A 23,408-nucleotide genomic window follows, 5' to 3' on the forward strand; every position below is an offset into this window, starting at 1 on the left:
TGTCTTGGGTTACAATAGGTAGGGAGGCCATTCCTAGCCCAGAGCACAGTAAGCACTCCTAATCTCACTCTCCTAAACAGCCTCTGTGCCCAAGAAGATAAGCAAAGAAGGGCCTGGTGTCTAGGGAGAGTTGGATGGGGGAGGAAAGGAGGCTGGAGAGATACAGAAGCCCCATCTAGGAGGGCCAGGCCAAGGGATTCCACTACGGGCTGTGGCCAGCCTTTGGAGGCCTTGTCCACCCAAGGAATATCTAGAGTCAGGGATGGAGACAGATAGGATTCTAAGGCTATACTTGTGCTGGACCCAGCACAAGTAGATGGGGAGAGAGAGTCTTGAGAGAGTTAACTAGTTAAGAGTCAAAATATAGGGCTGGGAAAGTGGTTTAGTGGTGGAGTTCTTGCCTAACATGCATGAAGCCCTGGGTTCAATTCCTCAGTAACACATAAACAGAAAAAGCCAGAAGTTGCACTGTGGCTCAAGTGGTAGAGTGCTAGCCTTAAGCAAAAGCAGCTCAGGGACAGTGCCCAGGCCATGAGATCAAGTCCCAGGACTGGCAAAAAAAAAAAGAGTCAAAATATAGTGAAAGGGTGACATATAACTGTAACCCCTCTGTACATCACCTTTAAAATAACAATTAAAATATTTTTAAGCCAGGTGTCGGTGGTTCACGCCTGTAATTCTAGCTACTCAGGAGGCTGAGATATGGGGATGGCAAGTTCGAAACCAGTCTGAGCAGAAAACAGTGAGACTCTTTCTCCAATTAACCACTCATAAACTGAAAGTGGCACTGTGGCTCAAGTGGTAGAGTGCTAGCCTTGAGCACCAAGAGGCCCAGGGACAGTGCGCAGGCCCTGAGTTCAAACCCTAATACTGACAACAACAACAACAAAATTTTTTAAAAAGTAAAAATATATCCCCTGAGCTCTTGTGCTCAAGGCTAGCACTCTACCACTTAGAGCCACAGTACCGCTTTCAGCTTTTCTGGTAGTTAACTGGAGATTGGAGTCTCACGGATTTTCCTGCCAGGGCTGGTTTTGAACACGATCCTCAGATCTCAGCCTCCTGAATTTCAAATGTGAGCCACAAGGGTCAGGCATCATTTCTCCCTCTTTAAGGAGAGTTTGTCCCACGCTCTGCCAATTTTACCATGGCCAGTAAATCCCTCTCATTGAACTACTGAAAGTTTGGGAGAGACATTGAGACAGATGATATTTTGGTGTGAGGAGACTAAGTTTGAGAAAAATACAACTCTAGGCAGAAAGAACTACAATGCTTGTCTGCCCACATGTGGAATTCTGCATAGGCCTGAAGCCCACCTCTGAGCAGGAAGAGGGGAATGAGGGCATTTGTGTTGTGGTGGCCTGGAGATGGGGGAAGGCCAGGAGATCTTGCGGGTAGGGCTCCTCAGGCCAGGAAGGGCGACTCTAGGTCTTTCGCTCAGTGGCTGCAGTTGTAGCACTGGGACTTGAAGCAAGGGAGCAGACAGCCTGGGAACCGGTCTGCCAACCAGTCTAACTAGGGATTGGTTTCGATTCAGGGAGTTCAAAGGGAGCGGAGATGCCCAGCCTGCCACAGGAGCAGCACCCCTTAACCCTTTCCCTGTTGTGCCCTGGGGCAATATCCAGAGGGTGGTCCATATTGGAGAGGGAAGCTGATGGCGGCTGGGGGGGGGGGTGCAACCAGATACTAGAGAACAGGGAAACTCAGAGAAGCTTTAGTGTTCTTGAACACCCCCCCCCTCCCCGCCCCCCAGATGTCCCTTGGGATTCGGTTCTCTAGCCTGGCGGTCCCAGGAGGACCTTAGCTTCTGGTGGACACTGAGGGCGCTGGGATTGGATTTCTGAGGTGATGAATATTCATGAGGCTGAGGCGGCCTCTGCTTCTGTTTACTTAGCCGGGAGGGGCTGGGTTTCAGGTTCACCTTGACTCCGGGAGCCGCAGAGAGCAGGTATCCCGCTCTTGCACCTGTTCTCCTGCACCTGACGTGCAGCTGCTCTGCGCACCTCTCCTGGCTGAGCCTGGCCTGCGTGGCACGTTCTCCTCCCCCAGTCTCACCCTCCCAGGGCAGCTTCTACATCCAACTCCTTCTCTAGGGAAGGTCTCGCCTCCAGCCCGGAGCAGTCAGGATTTACAGGTACAAGCAGAGGGCTGATGGATGGGTGGGAAAACCAAGGCATGGTTCTCAATCAGGGTTTGCAGTTCTGCCTCCAGGGCTGACCAGCCCAGTGGGCTGGGGGACCCCAGGCACTATCTCCATCCCCTCTCTGGACTAGAGGCCATACCAGTCTCCAACAGAGCTTCTGCAGAGAAAGTTTTACTATTAACTTGTACTGAGCTCAAGTTCATTCCCCTCGACCTCCTCCCTCTACCCACCCCCACCCCCTCCCCGCAGCCAGGCTGGACCGTTTATCTTCTTTCTGATAGAAGCATCTCCCCATTCCTACCCAGGGTACCTCGGTCTTATCCAGGGTGGACAAGGGACCCTTAGGGGGCTCTGCAGAAGAAGAGGAAGGGGGTTCCAGGTTTAGTCTCATGACCCAGAAGTTAACTTGATTCCTTACCTACACCACCACCCCCGCCTCAGTCAATGGTTAACTTCCCTGCTCAGAAGGGGCCTGGCCCTGTCTGGTTAGAATCCTTTAGAACAGCTCACAGAATGTACTTTGGTGTGGGGGGTCTGTCCTGGAGCACCCAAAGCCTGCCATTGTGCTGGTCATACAGTGTAGCCGTTGGCTGCCCCATGGGTAGGGACTTTTATGGGCCCCAAAGCTATACAAACAGCAGATATGAAACTGGCACCCTCAGGATCTGATTTCTATCACCCCACAAATGCATGGCTCTAGAGAAAGTCCTCAGCCCCCAGCCTTCAGCCTTCAGCAAGGCCACTCAGGGCCGGGCATAAACAGACTGTAGATCCTACCACAGGTCAAAAAAGGCAGAATCTGTGTGAAACCTCAAGCCCTCCTCTTGTACCCCCTCCCCACCCCTACCCCCCACCATGCCCTTCCAAGTCTCCTCTGGCCTTCTGTGATTGAACATGGACACACGACAGGAGACATCTTGATTTTTTTTTACACTTTGGAGATCTGGAAACTTTGATAACAATATCACCTTTTCAAAAAGAACAGATTTTACACTGGCTTTTATACTCATTATTTAGATTCCTGTAGCTGGGTTACTGTACACAACACAGATGAATCTGCTAATATAGATGTTTTGCAAATTCAGATTTCCATATGTTAGGCTTGCCACAAGGGGCAAACACCTGCTTTGGAGCTCAGCTGTCCTCCAGGACAGAGGGACAGAAAGACCCAGAAGGGAGCATCCTAGAGAACCCAGATCCAGAACATAAGGGCACCATTGCCTTCCTGTCTTGGTGTAGGGCCCCAAGGCTGGATACAAGGCTACTTCTGTTGCTATGGTTTCCTAACAAGTTCCTTGTGACCTTGTTAGGACAGTTTACTCCTAGGACAGTTAGGCCCTGCAGAAGCTAACTTGAAATATAGCAACCATTAAACCAGGTGTATTTTAACGGGCAAAGGCAGAAACTACTTTCTTGCATAAGGCTATAAATGGAGTGATTAGACTGGGTTCAGGAGTTGGATCTTCCCAATCTAGTCCAATGACCTTGGTAGCTCCAGATGGGCACTGAGGGGTGGGGAGGAATGACACATTGCCAAAGCGGCGGCTAGAGAACCCACAGACAAAGGGAGTACCCTGTCCTTTCTTTCCTACCCTCCTCCAACAACTTCCAGAAACCCATTTGGAACATCAAGTTCTGTGCAAGGAGGTGCTAAGCCCAGGCAGGGCATGCTGCCAAAGCAAACTTCTCAGTCTGTCCCTCTGCGCGCTCACCTCTCCAGAGGCCTGCAAGTATTTCTCTCCCCCTCTCCTCCACACTCCAAGTGCCAGCTCTACAAGATCTCCCCTTGGCTTTTGCTGTTACTGGAGTCTAGTTGGAAGGACAGAGCAGGCAACATGGGGTCTGTTTCCTGGACCACAAAGCAGGAAGGAGTCCTCTCCTTGAGTGTTCTAGGAAAAAAGGTCTGAATATGGAGGACCAGAGATGCAGCAGCGAGGGGCAGCCCAGGATAATGTGACGCACTCCAAGTCTAGATCAGAATCATGCTTTCATTTCTCCTGAATTTGATATACTCCTAAATGCAATTGGCCTCCTAAAAATATCCATACTTATTTTTTTAATTGTGAAAATACCGTACAAAGGGGTTACAATTACATGAGCAAGGTAATGAGTACATTTCTTATCAGGCATTGTTGCCTCCTCCTTTGTTTCCCCTCCCCATCCCTTCCCATCTCCCCTCTCCTGCCCCCCTCCAAATATCCATACTTATTATGGAAAGTCTGGAAATCAGAAAACCAGGGGGGAGAAAACAGCATTCTTTATTCCTTTAACAAAAGCTACCCATTAATAATCACTTGGAAGACGGGGAAGATGGCTCAGTGGTAGAGTGCTTGCCTTGCATGCATGAGGCCCTGGGTTCGATTCCTCAGCACCACATAAGCAGAAAAAGCCTGAAAGTGGCACAGTGGCTCAAGTGATAGAGCACTAGCCTTGAGCTGAAGAGCTGAGAGACAGCGCCCAGGCCCAGAGTTCAGGCCCCACGACCAACACACACACACACACACACACACACACACACACACACACACACATCACTTGGAATATTTCTTTCTGGTTTTTTCACAAAACAGTGATGAGCAAGGCACCAGTGACACCTGTAATCCTAGCTACTCAGTAGGCTGAGATCTGAGGATCACAGTTCAAAGCCAGCCTGGGCAGGAAAGTCCATGAAACTTTTGTCTCCAATAAACTTCCAGAAAACCAGAAGTGGTACTATGGCTCAAGTGATAGAGCACTAGCCTTGAGCTGAAGAGTTGAGGGACAGCACCTAGGCCCTACCACAGACAAAAAAAAAAAAAAAAAGAATTGAGCACAGGGCCTTTAGAGCCTTGCACAAGCAAATGTTCTATTCTGAGCTATGCCCACAGTACCAAATTAGCCTTTACTTATTTTGTTTTAAATTTTTGTTGGTGTGGGGCTTGAACTCAGGGCCTGGGCACTGTCCTTGAGCTCTTTTCCTCAAGGCTAGCGCTCTTCCACTTTGAGTCACAGCTCCACTACCAGTTTTTGAGTGGTTAATTGGAGATAAGAATCTCTCAGGGACTTTTCTGCCTAGGCTGGCTTTGAACCATGATCCTTAGGTCTTAGCCTTCTGAGTTGCTAGGATTACAGTCATGAGCCACTGGTACCATTTTTTTTAACAACCCCAAAATTACTTTTATTGAATAAGGGAATGTAGTCAGAACTTAAGAAAATCATAAGAATTCTTTAGCTTGGCGGGCTGGGAAAGTGGCTCAGTGGTAGAGTGCTTGCCTTGCATGCATGAGGCCCTGGGTTCAATTCCTCAGCACCACATATGCAAAACGAAAAAAAGCTGGAAGTGGTGCTGTGGATCGAGTGGTAGAGCACTAGCCTTGAGCTGAAGAGCTGAGGGACAGTGCCCAGGCCCAGAGTTCAGGCCCCATGACCTGACCCCCCCCCCCAAAAAAAAAGAATTCTTTAGCTTGTCTAAGAGCTGAAAGATCAATAGCCAATTGGAGGGAAAAGAGGAAGCACTTTACATTTTCAATGCAGAGGAAAACATACTCTAATTGATACATGTTTCTGTCAAAATTCTCCAAATAAGATCTAGCCATGTTTATCATCTAATGATTTTGTTCCTTTTATTAAGGGATGAAAAGTGAGATTCAGTGTGTGTGTGTGTTACTATTTAGAATTACTATAATAACAGCTTGAGAAAATTCATGAAGCAGAAGCATAACTATGAAAAGATTTAAAACAGTGTCATAAAAGTCTTAACTATAGCAGGGCACTAGTGGCTCATGCCTGTAATCCTAGCTACTCAGGAGGCTGAGATCTGAGGATTGTGGTTTGAAGCCAGCCCAGGCAAGAAAGTCCATGAGATTCTTTTCTCTAATTAATCACAGAAAAGGCTGGAAGTGGTACTGTGGCTCAAAGTAGTAGAGTGCTAGCCTTGAGTAAAAGAAGCTCAGGGACAGTGCCCAGGCCCTGAGTTCAGGAATGGTAAAACACACAAACAAACCAAAACCCCAAAGAACTACAATAAGTGGAAAAGACAATAAAACGAAGGGTATGTTACACTCATTCAAAACAAAATTCATAGGGAAGAATACAGAGCGATGCCCCCTGTTGCCATGTGGTTCTCTCTGTTACTTGAGGGTGAAGTGTCACCGGCTGGTAACTTAAGCTTTCTCCAAGGACTTAAAGTATAAGCCTTGGAGTATAAGCACAGTATAAGCCTTGGAGCTATGAAACCTTTGAAACAGTTTGACTTTTTTTTTTTTAAGTCCACCTTGGGGCTTGAACTCTAGGCTTGGGTACTGTTCGTGAACTTTTCTGCTCAAGGCTACTGTTCTACCACTTTGAGCCACAGCTCTACTTCTGTTTTTTTTATTTTTTTGGTGGTTAATTGGAGATATGAATCTCATGGGCTTTCCTATTCTGTCTGGCTTTGAACCACTATCCTCAGATCTCAGCCTCCTGAGTAGCTAGGATTAAAGAAAGACGTGAGCCACCAGCACCCGGCTAGTTTTTGGCTTTTGAGGATAAGTTTGGGCATTTGTATTCCAGAAATAAATTTTCAGTCTTCATGAGTTTTAGAAGACTCAGTCCTTCATAGCAAAGGGAATGATGAAGCTACTCCCATTATTGCTTGCAGGAAATAGAGTACTCAGCATCAGTTTGTTTCTTCTTCTTGGCAGTAGTGAAGTTTTAGCATAGGACCTTGTGCTGGCTAGGCAGGTGTGCTATCACTTGAACCGTTCCTTCAGCCATTTTTGCTTGTTATTTTATGAATATGCCCAACTTAGCATGGACTGTGATCCTCCTATTTGTACTTTTTTTTTTTGTCAGCTGTGGGGCTCTAACTCTGGGCCTGGGTGCTGTTTCTCAGCATTTCAGCTCAAGGCAAGTGCTCTACTACTCTACTGTACCAGGCCTGAATTCTGGACCTCAGTGCTGTCGCTCAGCTCTTCAGTTCAAGGCTAACACTCTACCACTTGGGCTATAACGCCACTTCTGGTTTTTTCAGCTTATGTGGTACTGAGGAATTGAACGCAGGGCCTCATGCATATAAGGCAAGCACTCTACCACTAAGCCACCATCCCAACCTGTGTGCTACTACTTGAGCCACAGCACTACTTCTGGTTTTCTGGTGGTTAATTGGAGATAAGAGTCTCACAGACTTCCCTACCTGGGCTGGCTTTGAACTCAATCCTCAGATCTCAGCCTCCTGAGTAGCTAGGATTACAGCGGTGAGCCACTGGTGCCCGGCTCTGTTTGTACTTTCTATATAGCTGACAGGTACAAATATAACACCACACCCAGCTTTTATTTGTTGAGATAGGGTCTCCAAAACATTTTATTTGTGCTGGCCTCTAAAAGCACCTAATCTCTGAGTCTAAAGTAACCAGGTTTACTGGAGTGAGCTACAACACCCAACTTATAAGGTTTTAAAAATTGATGATAAAGTTACATGAGTGGCTACCTGTCTAGCTATAGTTTTCTGGTGTCTGCTGGCTTCTGCACCCTCATCTAGATATGTCACAGCTTGTGCCTAGGAGGAGTCTAGAAACACTGGGGCTTGCCAGTCCTGGGGCTTGAACTCAGGACCTAGGCACTTCCCTGAGCTTCTTTTGCTCAAGGCTAGTACTCTACCACTTGAGCCACAGTGCCACTTCTGGCCTTTTCTGTTTATGTGGTGCTGAGAAATCAAACCCAGGGCTTCAGGCATGCTAGGCAAGTACTCTTCCACTAAGCCACCTTCCCAGCCCCTAGAAATACTCAAGGCTAGTGCTCTACCACATGGAGCCACATCTCCACTTCCAGTCTTCTGGTGGTTTACTGGAGATAATAGTTTCACAGACTTTCCTGCCCAGGCTGGCTTTGAACAGTGATCCTCAGATCTCAGCTTCCTGAGTAGCTAGGAGTATAGGTGTGAACCACCAGTGCCCAGCCAGAAATACTTTTACTTATTGTCACTCTGCTCCCTTAACAATTCTCTAGTTTGCTGTCCCCTGCCTAGCTCATATATACTCAGATGCCAACGACCCACCTCTCAGAATTCCTATTTGCTCATAAACATCTTTGTGAAAATGAGCGAAAGGGGAGGCCTGTTGGACAGGGAGCACCTTCTTATGGAGTGAGGCGGCGCATGTCAGGGTACCACTGCACTGTGTGTCCATGTCATGGCAGGGGCTACCTGTGATGCTCACCTCAACTAGGCATCCGGGCTCCACCTGGCCTTCCAGACCATTAGTTCCTCTTCAGACTCTTATCCTTGTAGCAGCTTGGTGGGGAAAGGGAGTCATTACTTACTTAATAATTATTGCCATTATTTTAAATTTTACTTTGTGAAACATGTCGACCTCTATGAGCAGGTACCAATGGTAGAGCTCAATGTCAAGGTTAGATGGGATGGAGAAGGAAAATGAGCATCAGGAGGCTAGACAAGACCCAGGACTTCCCAGCTCTTCCTCTAAGCAAATGCTCCACACCACTCAGTCCTGTGGGTCATTGCTGGAAATTCCAAATAGCTTGGAATATCACAAGTTGTCTTTAACTTTTTCTGGCCTCACACTTGTGATCCTCCTGCTTCAGGCTTCCCAATGCTCTGGGCCACCAGTCCAGGCTCTGTTTAATTTTGTAAATATGCAGTAGGTGTTTCTGTCTGTATGAACAGTCAACAGTTTGCCCATCCCAGATAGCAGTGGGAGGGGCTTATCAAAGCCCTGGTTGCTAGGTGACCTGGTAAGATATGGAATATCTCAGAGGGTCTTGGGATCATCCCAAGGCTCCCTATAGCTCTGCAGGGGAATGGGATATGCTTATCACACGGTCCCTCTGCCTGACTCAGCAGCTTCTCTGTTGATATTCACTTTGACAGCCCTTTCCCAGAGCCTCTGAAAGCACTGTATCACACGCCTCACCTGAATCCTGAACATAAGGTTTATTCTGCCCTTCCTTCAAATCTGCCTGTAGTAGGGCTTGAACTCAAGGCCTAGGTGCTGTCCTTTAGCTTCTTTTCACTCAAGGCTAGCACTCTAACATTGAAGCCACACCTCCACTTCCGGCTTTTTGCTGCTTCATTGGGAATGTCTTGAGTCTCATAGACTTTCTTGCTTTTGCTGCTTTTTTTTTTTTTGTTTTTTTGTCCGTCATGGGGCTTGAACTCTGGGCCTGGGTATTGTCCCTCAGCTCTTCAGCTCAAGGCTACAGCTCTATCACTTGAGCCACAGCACCACTGCTGGTTTTCTGGTGGTTTATTGGAGACAAGAGTTTCACCAGCTTTCTTGCCCAGGCTGGCTTTGAAATGTGATCCTCAGATCTCAGCCTCCTGAGTAGCTAGGATTACAGGCATGAGTCACCATCGCCTAGCTTAGCCTGTGATTATAAATGAGCCTCAAGAGGGCTGGTCCAAGGTACTCACCAGCTTTGCCCACTGACCTGTCTCCCCGCAGCAGGAAGCCCAGCCTCAGGTCAGGAAACAGCATGACTGAAGTTGGGTGGTGGAAGCTGACCTTCCTCCGGAAAAAGAAATCCACTCCCAAGGTGCTCTACGAGATCCCTGACACCTATGCCCAAACAGAGGGAGGTGCAGAGGCCCCACGGCCTGAGGCCGGAAGCCCCACCAGCGACTTTAACACCCGCTTGGAGAAGATTGTGGACAAGAACACAAAAGGCAAGCACGTGAAAGTCTCTAATTCAGGCCGCTTCAAGGAGAAGAAAAAAGTCCGCGCAATGCTGGCAGAGAACCCCAGCCTCTTCGATGATCGAGAGGATAAAGGACAGTAAAGGGGGCCCAGGAGGATGCTCACACCTCCCAACCTCCTGTCACCAGCCCGGCCTGAGACAGGAGCTCACCACACTGGCCCCCGCTTTGGTCCTAGATAAAGTCATGGGAAGGTTGTTGTTGCCTGCTGGCCAGGAAATGTCTTGTTCTTAGGTTTGTATTTATGTGCCTCTGCTTTGTGTTAAGGCCTGGGCAATCCCAGGTTCCTCCCCCTTTCCCCTGACCACAGTACAAAACCCTCTCCAGTTCAGGATGGAAGCTACCATCCAGGAGAAAGAGAGGGAAAGGCAGGGCCTGGGCAGGAAGGGGGCCTGGCGGGAAGTGGAGAGAGAGGGTGCCAAGAAGGACTCCACCTTCTCCCTGGGCACAGGGTCAAGGGTGAGTTTGAATTGCTGCTTAAATACTTCACTTTCTCTACCTGTGACTGCTCCCTGGACCAATCCTAGAGGAGCACATTTTCTAGAAGCCACGTGATGAGGGCGGTTTCCTTGGTGCCAGAGGCAGAGACATTGAACTTGAGCTCACCTCTTCACAGAAGGGGTAAACTTCCTGGAACTTTGCCCCAGGTATGGAGGGGCAGAGGACTCGGGATTCATCCTGGGGCTGCTGCAGGCCTGACTAGAAATTCCCCAAGGTTCCCTGCCAGAGTCATTCTCTTAAAGGTGTCCTTCCCCCCTCCCCCAGGGACAAGGGGGGGGCGGGGACTCTGGCAAGAAGTAAACACAGCCAGTTTTGCCCTCTTCCTTCTCCCTGTAGTATTTAAGACAGATCAGCTCCAGAGTGAATCCTGGAGCCTTGAACTTTTGTTCAAGAAGTAACTGTAGGTTTTTCTTTATAATAAACGATGCTTGTAAAAGCCGAGGCCTATCTACACTCTCATCTTGCACTGATGGCTGTGTCGGTGTCTCTCTCCAAGTAGTGAAGTGGGTCTTTGTGTTCAGACTCTTCCTTCCTTCAAAGTTCAGGAAGGGTTCCAGTGGGACCATGTCGGAGCTGGGTTGCTGACTCCACCATCAACCTGGGCTTGGTATGACGAGGGACAGAAGAGCCAGTTACAGCTTAGTGGCCAGTTCCTTCGGGGCAATGGAATCCATCAGGGGATCCAAGAGAGAGAAGGCTTTGGCAACTGATGATAAAGTCTCAGTGATTTGGTTTGGGATTAGGATGCAAATTCTGGCTTCATCCTTTAGAAGCTAGACAGCCTTGGGGACATATTTTATTTTTTTATTTTTATTTTTTTTGTCGGTTGTGGGCTTGAACTCTGGGCCTGGGCGCTGTCCCTCAGCTCTTCAGCTCAAGGCTAGCGCTCTACCACTTGAGCCACAGTGCCACTTCCAGCTTTTTCTTCTTATGTGGTGCTGAAGAATCGAACCCAGGGCCTCATGCATGCAAGGCAAGCGCTCTACCACTGAGCCACCTTCCCAGCCCTTGGGGACATATTTTTAAGACTAGCCTGAAACTAGTGATAGATTTCCTGCCCAGCAAAGCATGAAGTCCTGAGTTCAAACCCCAGTACCACAACAAAATAAAAGAAAAAAAAAAGACTACTCTGGCAGGGCACTGGAGGCTCATGTCTGTCTGTAATCCTAGCTACTCAGGAGGCTGAGATCTGAGGATCCAGTTCAAAGGCAGCCTGGATAGGAAAGTCTGTGAGACTCATATCCAATGAACCACCAGAAAACCAGAAGTGGCACGGTGGCTCAAAGTAGTAGAGTGCTAGCCTTGAGCAAAAGAGCTCAGGGACAATGCCCAAGCCCCAAGTTTGAGCCCCATGACTGACCAAAATAAATAAATAAACAAAAATAAAATAATAAAAAATATTATGACTACTCTGAAGCGGGGCATGGTGGTGAATGCTTGCAATCCCAGTCCTGGGAAGGATGAGGCTAAAGGATGGTGAGATCCTGGAAACCTTGTCTCCAAAGAAAGAAATGGAGAGGAGAGAGGGGATGGAGATAGGCTAGGAAGAAGAGTCCTCCAACCCTCAGTTCCCCCTTCTCAGGAAGGAGGCTGTAGTGAGATCTATCTTGCAGGAAGTGGTCTATATGTAATGTCCCATAAGTTCTTCTCATAGCCAGTGCTCAATTAAAAATCGGTTTTCATTTATTATGGAATGCCACCATAGCCACAGCTTCAGTATACTAACAAGGTGAGAACTCCCTCCCTCTAACGTCAGACCTGGCTCATCCTCAAACCACAAGAAGGTCTGAAAAAAAGTTAATTGGCAAAATCTCTGGAGTTCAGGGGAGAAACGGGGAGAAACCGATGTAGTCCCGAAACAATGCGGTCCTGCAGGCTGCTGGGCCCCCACCCTGGGGAGCTAGCTGCTCCTGGGGAAGTCCATCGCCAAAACAAACATCTGCACAAGGGGGCCTTTGTTGGTTGACTTGTCTAGGCCCGGGGGAACTCTGTGTAGGACAGAAACAGACCAGAGGTTGGAGGGACCAAAAGCTGAGGGATCTGCCTTCAGCCAAGCCTCTTTATCCTCTTTCTACTACACAGAACTTTCTAGGGTCTCACTAATTATTCCATCAGTAAAGCCTCACGTGGCGATCTCATCACTCCATCCCCAAATTTGAAGCCCCGCCCACTATTAACTCCATTAAACAGGGCTGAGCGCAAGCCTGCCACAAGATTTCTCATTTAATCCTCTCATCAGTCATTTTGTTGCCATTTTCCTCAATTTCCAGACATGTTAGCTGAGGCGGAGGGGGGTTGGACCAGACCCTTTAGATCAGGTGCTGGCAGTAACAGAGCTGGGTTAAAGTTGGAGCTGGTCTGGGCATGTGACCCCCAATACCTCCCCCTCTAATCACACTTGCTGGAAGTGTGGGAAGTTGAGGCTCAGAAAGAAGGGAATGGGTCAGCCACCTGGACAAGGAGAGTAGAGATAAGAAGGTCCTATCTGGGCCTGATTCCTGGGAAATGAGCGTCACCCCAAGGGGGTTTCTACAGCGCAGAGACAAGGGCAGAAAGTCAACTAGCCTCGAGGCTGTGATCCCTAGGTATACACAGCAGAGACCTCCCACGCCAGAGGGTGAAAGTTGGCCTGGACACCACCCCGTAGTCTACCTAATACTGGCACTGCCTTGCCACCACCTCTGAGTCCAAGGGCTCCTCTGCCCTTCACAGGGCAATCCTGTGCACCACAGCCCCAAAGCAATTCCGGTTTTGTTTTGTTTAAATCTTTCTCCAAGGAAACTGCACATACACCTGTAAGCTGGAGGGCGGGTAGGCGGGCTGGGGCACAATCTGGCAGTTCAGAGCAAGGCAGCTACGAGTTTACAGGAGAGGAGGAGGAGGAGGAAGGAGAAAGAGGTGGGAGAAGGAGAAAGAAGAGGAGGAGGAGGAGGAGGAGGAGGAGGAACCACCAAGAGCGTAAATATGTGCAGGAGCCACGAGAGGCTACGGGTTATCAACCACAGTTTCACTGGGCCACAACCCAAGAGGAGGAAGGGGGAGGCAAGGGAGGCCAGCTGGAACTGGCCTATACTGCCCAGAAAAGGCTGACCCTGGGCGGCGAGCTCCCCCTGCTGGACACCCCGTCTGCATGGTGAGCAGTGAGGAAAAAAGTCTCAGACATTCTGAGCTCCCCTCCCTCCTCAGGTAGGGCAGGAAAACCAGACCATGTCAGACATTAATATCACACATGGATGACAGGTTTTTATTACACACTTGGAATGGTGAATGAGGGACAGAGAACTGCAAAGGAACAGCTGAGACTAGGCTCCAAGCTAGAGCAGGACACACAGTCACCATGACACAGGTCAGGGGGTACAGTGCTTCTCCATACCCACCCACCATGGACTCCTAAGTCACAATCCAAGATAGCTGACAACAGAAAAGAGGCAAGGAGGGTAAGGGTCACAGGCTAGATGTCCTTTCCACTCAGGCTTAACTGGGGGTCTACAGAGAGAGTGGACCTCAGAGGACCCTTGGCAATAAAAGACGAAGGCACCCACACCCACATGCAATCAAAAGTACAGTGTATCTGTTACAAGTTCAAGGTCAACCAGTACAAATAGTTCTCAGTTTCTGGCTGAGTCACAGCAAATATTGTCCAGCCTGGCTCTGTTCCACGGTCAGTAGGCTACTTGTTCATCTGCAACCAGCAATCAGCTGACCCCATCTCTGATCAGGACTGTGTAGGGAGAAAGCCAGTGCAATCCAGCACAGACATAGACTCAAAGGGTTACATGCTGACAGTAGGAGGTGGGGTTGATTTAGAAGTTGAAGACAGTCTAGTCTTGAGGGGTCAAATAAAAATGCAGACATGGATTCAGTAGTTTGGGGTAGTCCCAAAGATTTGCACGCGTGCGTGCGTGTGCGTGTGTGTGTGTGTGTATGCCAGTAGAGGGGGCCTGAACTTTAGGCCTCTCACTTGCTCAGCTTTTTCCCTAGGGTTGATGTTCTACCACTTGAGTCATATTTTTACTTCTGGCTTTTAGATGATTATTTGCAGATCAGAGTCTCTTGGAGTTCTCTCTCTGGACTTGTCAACCTGGAATGGCTTCAAATGAAACTGTGACCCTCAGATCTCAGCCTTCTGAGTAGGTAGGATTATAGGCGTGAGCCACCTACACCTGGATGGATCTGCATCTTTAACAGACTCCCCAAGTAACATTGGCTAGGCCAAAGACAAGTAGCAAAGATTCCAGATCAGAAAGTCTTGATCTTGGTTGCACAGATTTCCTGGGCAGGGGTGTCTTTTAAGGTCTGAATACCAAAGCTGCACTCAGGTCGGCTAATCATTGGTAATTCCAGTGTGTGAAGTCTAGTGATCTACATCAGGAAATCTCCTGGTCTGAACTACCAATTTCTTTAATTTTTTTTTTTTGGTGCTGGTCTTGGGGCTTGAACTCAGGGCTTGTGCACTGTCCCTGAGCTTTTCATGCTCCAGTTTTTTGGTAGTTATTTGAAGTAAGAGTCTCATAGGCTTTCTTGCCTGTGAGATCTCAGCATTACAGGCATGAACCACCAGCACCTGGCTTATGATTTCATTTTATATTTGAATGATAAAATACATGTATTTGTATGTACACTCACACATAAAATTTCCACTAAGAACACGAACAGTAGTTGGATTAAAATCTTCCTGGCTTATAGATAGCAGCCATGATGTGCGCCTCATCTGCAAAATTCCTGATTAGCTGAGATTGAACAGCTCCTTTGCTCTTAGGCAGTTCCTAAGAGGATCTCGTTTGAAATCTCTTCGATGTCCCACAGTCCCACGCACTCTCTTAACACCCTGCCGCTCCAGAATCAAGGTGCAAGTCTTTCATAGAGCCAGTCTTCTTCACCACGGTGAGTCATGGGCCCCAAAGAGGAATCTCTAGCCGGGAGGCCACGCCGGAAGACAATTCGGTCATGCAGGCGGTTCGTTTGGCCTTGCCAGAATTCTATCACCTGAGGGTATAGGATATAGCCACCCCTACAAGGAGAAGTAGAGATATACTGTCTCCCTTCATTCTTTAATCCCTCATCCCAGGTTTGTAAAGGAAGCTACTGGGGTGCATCTGGGAGGCCTGCCCAGAGAGGATTTGTAATCCCACACTTAGGGTCCTGACGTCCCTTTCAGAATAAGAACCAGACATCACTCACCAATATTTTGGCTTAGGTACCTCTTGTTCCTGGTAAAGCTGCTGCAGCTCTTCATTTTTCTTTCTCAGATACTGTTAAGGAGGAGAGAAGGGAAGACTAGACACAGGTAATGATTCATTTAAGGGCTTAACCATGTATTACATGTTCTTACAAGCCGAGCACCAGAGAGGCTCACATGTGTAATCCTAGTGACTCAGGAGGCTGAAATCTGAGGATCCAGGTTCAAAGCCAGACAAGGCAGCAAAGTCCATGAGAGCCCCCTCTTCCCTTTGTGGAGCTTGAATTCAAGGCCTGAGGGCTATCCCTGAGCTCTTTTGCTCAAGGCTAGTGTTCTACCACTTGAGCCACAGCACTACTTCTGGTTTTCTAGTAGTTAATTGGAGGTAAGAGTCTGGTGGACTTTTCCTGCCTGGGGCTGGCTTTGAATTGTGATCCTTAGATCTCAGCCTCCTGAGTAGCTAGAATTACAGATGTGAGCCACCTGTGCCAAGAGACTCTTATCTCTAATTAACCATCAAAAAGGTGGATGATAGAGTGCCAACTTTGAGTGAAAAAGCTAAGGGACAGTACCCAGACCCTGAGTTCAAGCCCGAGTATAGGCACACATACACAACCACATGCACACACACGCACATACAAACACACACAAATGTGCTCTGGGCCGTGTCCTGGGCCACGTAGACTGGAACACAGTCAGCAGGAGGACCAGACAAAGGAGGTCTTTTCCCCCACTTCCTGTCCTCCCCCAGGGAGATCATCATTCTCTTCTCTTTGCCAGAGCATGAAGGCCCTGGCATTCCTGCAGACAGCCTCTGGGGATGAGTCTAGGTCCTTATCACCTAGAGGACTACACCAAAGCCCACTCACCTCCCGATCAGGGATCACAGAACTCTGGTGGCTGACCACAGCCCCGATCTGGCTGCTCTTGGGGCGGGAATGGAAGTAGCCCTTGGCCTCATCCTCAGGCAGCTTCTTCACAGGCCCCTCCACACGAACCTGCCCAGGGACGATCCAGCTGAGCGACGCCCAATGCTGTCACCAGCCCTTGCTATCAGCACAGGCCTGCTCTCTGTCCTCTCTGTTGGCTGCCCCACCAATCCCAGCTCCAATTAGCCCAACTGAGAGTTATATGGCAGGTAGAGTACTGAGGCCTGGACAGGATGCATACCCAGTATGGACACCTTCCCAAGCCTGACCCATAAACTCACCCCTGCCAACCCAGCCCACCCCAATGTGTCCTGGGAATAATCGCTCACCTGCCGGTTCAGGGGCTCCCAGTAGAAGACAAGAGAGGCAAAGGGATTAGAGTCCTGGAAATGAAAGAGAATCCGTAGGCAGCAATCAGGGCTAGAAGAGGATGTGTCTGGTCCACACAAGGCAGGCAGGAGATCTGCAAGGCTCAGGCCCTCAGCAGATATATTCACTGTGATATATTGTTTACCACTTGAGCTATACCTCGCCTTCCAGCTTTCTGTAGAATAACTGGAGAGAAGTCTCTCAGAATTTTCTGCCCAGGCTGGCTTCAAACCGGTATCCTCAGATCTCAGGCTCCTTAGTAGCTAGGATTATAGGCATGAGCAACCAGTGCCCAGCTCACCCATAGATTTTTGAGAAATGTACATGTGGCTGGCATGGATTAAGGGAGGGCTACTCATTTTGAATCCATTCATAGAATGCATATAAATTCCCTCTCTATCTAATACTAGGAAAGGTACTAAGGATAAAGCAAGTGAAAAAGATAGTCTCTACTCCTTCAAAGCTTACTATATAGCAGAAGAGACAAATATCAATCACATAATCCCTGTAAAACAAATGCAGTCATAAACTAGGGGACCAAAAAGGCAGATGGAAAAGTTGCAAGTTGAAATGACAGCAAACAGCACTAAGGGGAGGCTCAGTCCCGGAAGGCTTGGATGAGGAGACAACAAGAGTTAATCAGGAATCTATCAGATTATAGGAGTGGGGATGGTTCATTCACTAAGGCAAAGAAAGCAATGGCAAGTGCAAAGGCCCAGAGGCAGGGGGAGCGGAGCAGAGAGGAAAGTGGATAGGAAGGAGACATGAGAAGGTCATGCAGGCAAGGGTGGAGGCGGGCCCAGCCCACGTGTGGAAGATTTACGCTGAACTCTCACCAACTCTTTTCCCTTCCGACTCTCATAGTTAGTGAAGAAACGAAAGCCATCCTTGCCAAAGCCCTTCAACAGCAACATGCGGGCAGAGGGTTTTCCATCTCTAGGGACATACAGAAGAGCACTGCAATCAGCCCATTTCTTTTTTTTTTTTTTTTGTCTTTTCGTTTTTGGTACTGGGGATCGAACCCACGACGTTGCGCTTGCTAGGCAAGCGCTTTGCCACTGAGCTACATCCCAGCCCAATCAGCCCATTTCAATGTCCTTACTTGTCTCCCTCCCCATAAGATGTCTGAGCAAGCCCTCCAGCCGTGCCCCTAGCCGGCTCTCAGGCTGCCACTCCCACGGACTCTAAGGACTTGTCCTAGAGGTGCAGTAGGACATGTTTGCCTGACACCCTGCTATGGACTGAACTGTGTCCCCCTAAAATTCATATGCTGGTTAACCTCCCTCTCCCCCATGTGACTGGATCTGCAGATAGGGCCTTTTTGTTTTTGTTTTTTGTCCTGGGGGGCTGAACTCTGGGCCTGGGCGCTGTCCCTCAGCTCTTCAGCTCAAAGCTAGTGCCCTACCACTTAAGCCACAGCGCCACTTCTGGCTTTTTCTGCTTATGTGGTGCTGAGGAATTGAACCCAGGGCCTCATGCATACAAGGCAAGCGCTCTACCACTGAGCCACCTTCCCAGCCCCAGATAGGGGCTTTTGAAAGGGAGTAATTAAAGCTAAATGAGGTCAGAGGGAAGGAGTTCTAATACAATAGGACTGGTGTCCTTCTAAGAAAAAAGAGCCACCATAGAATGCTGACTATCTCTACACAAAGAAGAAAGGCCAGGCAAGGGCACAGCAAAATAAAACCACGGTTTGTCTAAAGAGGCCTCACCAAACACCATCCCTGACAGAACACTGATCTTGGACTTCCAGCCCTCAGAGCTGTGCAGAATAAACTTAAGCCACTCAGTCTGTATTATAGGACTTTGCTACGGCAGTCCTAACAAACAAGGTCCTAAGAGTAGGATCAACAATGAAGTAATCAGCCAATGCTAAGGATCACAAAAAAGGACTGCTATAGCAGGTCTTCTTCCCAGGATTCTGGGAGATACTGTGGGGACTTATACAAGAGCCCTGCCTTCAAGCCTTGTACTCTAATGAGGGGAGACAAGAAGAGCTGAATAAAAGGTTAGTATAAGAACTGTTTCGGGGCTGGGAAGGTGGCTCAGTGGTAGAGCGCTTGCCTTGCATGCATGAGGCCCTGGGTTCGATTCCTCAGCACCACATAAGCAAAAAGAAAAAAGCCGGAAGTGGGGCTGTGGCTCAAGTGGTAGAGCGCTAGCCTTGAGCTGAAGAGCTGAGGGACAGCGCCCAGGCCCAGAGTTCAGGTCCCATGACCGGACCACCCCTCCACCCCCCAAAAAAAGGAACTGTTTCAAAGGCTCTGTGATTGTCAAATAAATGATAAAAGTACTAGGCTCTGTTCAAAAGGATCAAGCTTCACAGAGTGGTCCCCAGGAAATGTAACTTTTTTGTTTGTGTGTGCCAGTCTTGGGCTTTCAGGGCCTGGGTACTGTCCTTGAGCTTCTTTTGTTCCAGGCTAGCACTTTACCACTTGAGCCACAGTACCATTTCTGGCTTTTTCTGTTTATGTGGTGCTGAGGAATCAAACCCAGGGCTTCATGCATGCTAGGCAAGCACTCTACCACTAAACCCCATTCCCAGCCCAACTCTTTTACTTTTTTAAGCTCAAAGCTAGGGCTCTACCACTTGAACCACATCTCTATTTCTGGCTTTTTTGGTGGTTAATTAGAGATAAGAATCTAATGGACTTTCCTGTGTTGGCTGGCTTCAAACCACAATCCTCATATCTCAGCCTCCTGAGTAGCAAGGATTACAGGTGTGAGCCACCAATGCCCAGTCAAAATGTAGCTCTTGAAGGGCAGATGGAGACAAAGGGTTGTGATTGGGTATGCTAGGGAGAGAGATGCAAAGCTGTGCGGTTTACTATTGAAAGGGATTTAGTGGTCTGGTGTTTGGTTTACTAGTGAGGATTGGTTGACTGAAGTCCAGAGAAATGACTTGCCCAAAGCCATACATTTTAATAACAGAGCTGGAATCATGGAGTTGACATGCAGTGAGTTGAGAGCTTTCTTTCTTTCTTTTTTTTTTTTGGAGGGGGGTCCAGTCGTTGGGCCTGAACTCTGGGCTTGGGTGCTGTCCCTCAGCTCTTTAGCTCAAGGCTAGCGCTCTACCACTTGAGTCACAGCGCCACTTCCGGGTTTTTTCTTTTTCTCTTATGTGGTGCTGAGGAATCGAACCCAGGGTCTCAGGCATGCAAGGCAAGCGCTCTACCACTGAGCCAACTTCCCAGCCCAGTTGAGAGCTTTCTAAGTTTGAGAATTCATTGGTACCCACCTACAGATGGGGCCCGTGGCCATGCCCACCTGGTACAAGTAGCCAGACACATGGCGTTGGCTTCCCCAATGTCAGGACACTGAACAGCTTCTTCGAACCAGGAAGCAAACTGCTTCATGGGGTCCAGAGAAGTCAGATGAGTCTCCTCAAATGCCTGAGAAAGGAATTTTATTCCATTTAATAAACACATATTTTTTTTTGCACTGATCAAAGAAAGCACTTTCCAAATATTTGCTCCTTTAATCCTCATTACACAATGTTTCCATGATTAAAAAAAAAAGCAGTACCTAGGAATTAGATTCTGTGCCATCTTAGAGGTCCCAGAAACAGGCATAAAAAGACCAATAACTTGCCGGGAGACGGTGGCTCACGCCTGTAATCCTAGCTACTCAGGAGGCTGAGATCTGAGGATCGTGGCTCAAAGCCAGCCTGGGCAGGAAAGTCCATGAGACTCTTATCTCCAATAAATCACTAGCAAACCAGAAGTGGTGTTGTGACTCAAGTGGTAGAGCGCTCACCTTGAGCTGAAGAACTGAGGAACAGTGCCCAAGTCCAGAGTTCAAGCCCCATGACCCACAAAAAAAGAACTGAATAATTTCCTGGGTCCCAGAGCTAGTAAGGCATGAATTGTAGAGAGTGACCTGAGGAGCTGGTGATAAAAGCTCCATCCCATAATTTCTCCTGTAGTTGCTCTGAGCTTTAATGAAAGTCCAAATTAATTTTATCCTGTGCCAGGATAGGGGCTTGAATTTGGGGCCTGGTGCTCTTCCTTAGTAATTTTTGCTCAAGGCTAGCACTTTGCTACTTTTTTGGTCAGTTGTGAGGCTTAAACTGAGGGCCTGGACGCTGTTTCTGGTCCTCTGGGCTCAAGGACAATGCTTTACCACTTGAGCCACAGAACCACTTAAGGTTTTTGAGTGGTTAAATGGAGATAGATACTGTGATCCTCAGATCTGTCTCCTAAGTAGCTAATATTACAGGCGTGAGCAGCTGCCGGCTTTGCCACTCTTATCTCTGATTAACCAGCTAAAAGCCAGAAATGGAGGCTTTAGCTGCCTAGAGATGAGGAGTCTTTTAGCTTTCTCGGCTCTGGCTAGCCTCAGATCAATCTCCCGAGTAGCTGGAATTATAGGCAAAAGCCCGTAAACTGACTCTAAGGTTTTTTTGTCTTTGTTTTCCCAATGCAAGGGCTAGAACTCAGGGCATCATTCTTAAACTACACCCCCAATCCTTACTTGTCATTTTATAAGCTGTACCCCCTACCCCCCCACACACTGTTCTAGCCATTTCACAGATGCGTATGCCCGTAGCTGCCTTGTGAGGTTGTTGCTATCACTATGTAAATGAGAAACTGAGGCCCACAAGGGATAAGTCAACTCCAAAGGAGGTACATTCCGTAAATGGCTGGATTCCAACCCACAGTTGGTGTGCCTCTTACAAGGGCAACACGCTGCCTTCACCCACATCTCCTCTAAACTCCTCCCGGCTGGAGGAGCCAGCACCCCACTCCCCCACGTCTCCCACTGGGGTGACCCCTAAACCCTCCGGTCTCACGGGTGGCCCCTTGAGAGGGCGTCTCTACCCCCCTCCCTCCGCAGATGGCTCTGGGATCTTCTCCCCGCGCCCGGGCCGGAGTCCCCGCGGCGGTGGCCGCACCTCTTGGTCCCCGCGGTAATTCTTGCGCATCGGCCCCAGGTCCATGGCTGCGCCGCGACAGCACGGGTGACGGAGGTAGCCCAGCCACCTGGCAGGTCTCCCGAACGTCACCGTGACGCCCCGAAGCCCGCACGTCATGGGGGCCGCTGTCCACGTGACCTGGAGTCGCCAGGCGCTGGGGTTCGACGGCGTTCGGAACCAATTTCTCACGGGGAAGGATTTGCTAGTGGCCCAACCAAACTAACAAGTTCTAAGTCCTTGAAGCCAATGGGTCCAGGAACAGCCAATGGGATTTTCCAGGATCGGAGGAGGGAGCTAGACACAGAGAGATCATTGGTTAGAATTTTCCGGAGCAAAGCCAATTAGAGCTCTAGTAGAGAAAGCCGAAGTCCAATCGGCAGCGCCTTTGGGGGCGGGAGCAGAGACAAGGAAATGCTGTCACCGCTGTTAAACACGCACGTGGAGTTTTGTTAAAGGTATAGGGATTGCTTCACCCCAGCTGGGGGTGGGAGTGGGGGCGGGAATCCCTGGGGGCTTTGGAAGAGCGCTCAGTGTTAGCACCTCCTCTGGGATTGAAGAGATTAGGGCGTGTGGTACCTCTTGGGAGGGGAGATTGGTGGGCTGTGGAGGGCAAAATGGAATTAAGGGCCAGACTGAAAGTGGCAAGGACCACAGGGAAAGGAAAGAAACTGTGACTTGAGAGTGGGCGAGGTTGAAGCGATTTGTGTACGACTCATAAATTATTGTGTGGTGGGGATGAGGGGATGATCCTTTAGGGACTAGGATGAGAAAGAGACTAGGGTGAGAAGATAGAGAGCTGAATGAGAAGGAGGAAGAGGGAAATTTGGAATTAAGATATCACAGACCAAGCTGGGCACTGGTGGTTCAAGCTTTTAATCCTGCCCACTCGAGGTTGAGCTCTGAGGATCACAATTAGAAGCCAATTACCCAGCAAAAAGCTAGAAGTGGAAGTGTGACTAACGTGGTTGAGTTGCCATCCTTGGGGGAAAAAACTAGGGGTGTGCCACCGGCCCTGCGTTCAAGCCCTGTACCAACACACACATACACACACAGATATCTGGACTAGGCACCAACGTGGTCTGAAAGTATGAGAATGCTGAGATGAAGTTCCTGCCCAAGAGAGGCTTATAATCTGTAGGAGAAGTAAATCTGTGAGCCAAAGAAATGTAGCTCCTGCCAGGCGCTGGTGGCTCACTCCTGTAATGCTAGCTACTCAGGAGGCTGAGATCTGAGGATCAATGTTCAAAGCCAGCTGAGGCAGGACAGTCAGCAACACTTATCTCCAATTAACCACCAGAAAACTGGAAGTGGCACTGTGGCTCAAGTGGTAGAGTACCTTGAGCTGAAGAGCTGAGGGACAGCGCCCAGACCCAAAGTTCAAGCCCCATGACTGACAAAAAAAAAAAAAAAAAAGGAAAGAAGGAAGGAAGGAAGAAAGGAGGGTAGCTCCTTAACAGATGTAAGGAAAGGGGAACAACTAGATTTGGCATACTTGTAATTCCAGCTACTTAGGTGGCTGAGGTAGGAGGGGCAAAAGTTCAAGGCTAGCATAGACAATTAGCAAGACACCCCCCATCTCAAAACAAAAAATTAAGAAAGGGGGGGAGAGGGGAGGCTGGGAAGGGATGGGAAGGGTAAACAAAGGAGGAGGCTGCAATGCTTGGTAAGAAATGTACGCATTATCCTGCCCATGCAATTGTAAC

General features: G+C 48.8%; 2 protein-coding genes and 1 long non-coding RNA gene across 4 annotated transcripts in view; 2 read left to right on the forward strand and 1 right to left on the reverse strand.

The window, feature by feature from the left end:
* Positions 1–1,920: 1,920 nt before the first annotated feature.
* Positions 1,921–10,528, forward strand: Prr15l (proline rich 15-like). 2 transcript variants are annotated; one of them, XM_013036182.1, is made up of 2 exons: positions 1,921–2,134; positions 9,562–10,528. In XM_013036182.1, exon 2 carries the CDS (start codon positions 9,593–9,595, stop codon positions 9,893–9,895), a length of 303 nt encoding a protein of 100 aa, XP_012891636.1. In that variant the 5' UTR covers positions 1,921–2,134; positions 9,562–9,592; the 3' UTR covers positions 9,896–10,528. The 2 variants fall into 2 exon arrangements, with proteins under 2 accessions (XP_012891636.1, XP_012891638.1); XM_013036184.1 differs by having other exon boundaries at positions 9,565–10,528.
* Positions 10,529–14,856: 4,328 nt separating this feature from the next.
* Pnpo (pyridoxamine 5'-phosphate oxidase) lies at positions 14,857–21,933 on the reverse strand. Its single transcript, XM_013037922.1, has 7 exons — positions 21,685–21,933; positions 20,058–20,182; positions 17,627–17,726; positions 16,751–16,804; positions 16,362–16,490; positions 15,495–15,565; positions 14,857–15,324 (listed from the first exon to the last, which is right to left on the reverse strand). Exons 1-7 carry the CDS (start codon positions 21,820–21,822, stop codon positions 15,156–15,158), a joined length of 786 nt encoding a protein of 261 aa, XP_012893376.1. The 5' UTR covers positions 21,823–21,933; the 3' UTR covers positions 14,857–15,155.
* Positions 21,934–22,102: 169 nt separating this feature from the next.
* LOC106003128 overlaps positions 22,103–23,408 on the forward strand; it is a 4,623-nt gene continuing 3,317 nt past the window's right edge. The window contains exon 1 of the long non-coding RNA XR_001175980.1: positions 22,103–22,160. This is a non-coding gene — a long non-coding RNA (uncharacterized LOC106003128). The remainder of the gene's footprint in view (positions 22,161–23,408) is intronic.

This window comes from Dipodomys ordii, unplaced genomic scaffold, assembly GCF_000151885.1.
Source record: "Dipodomys ordii isolate 6190 unplaced genomic scaffold, Dord_2.0 Scaffold7, whole genome shotgun sequence".
NCBI lineage: Eukaryota > Metazoa > Chordata > Mammalia > Rodentia > Heteromyidae > Dipodomys > Dipodomys ordii.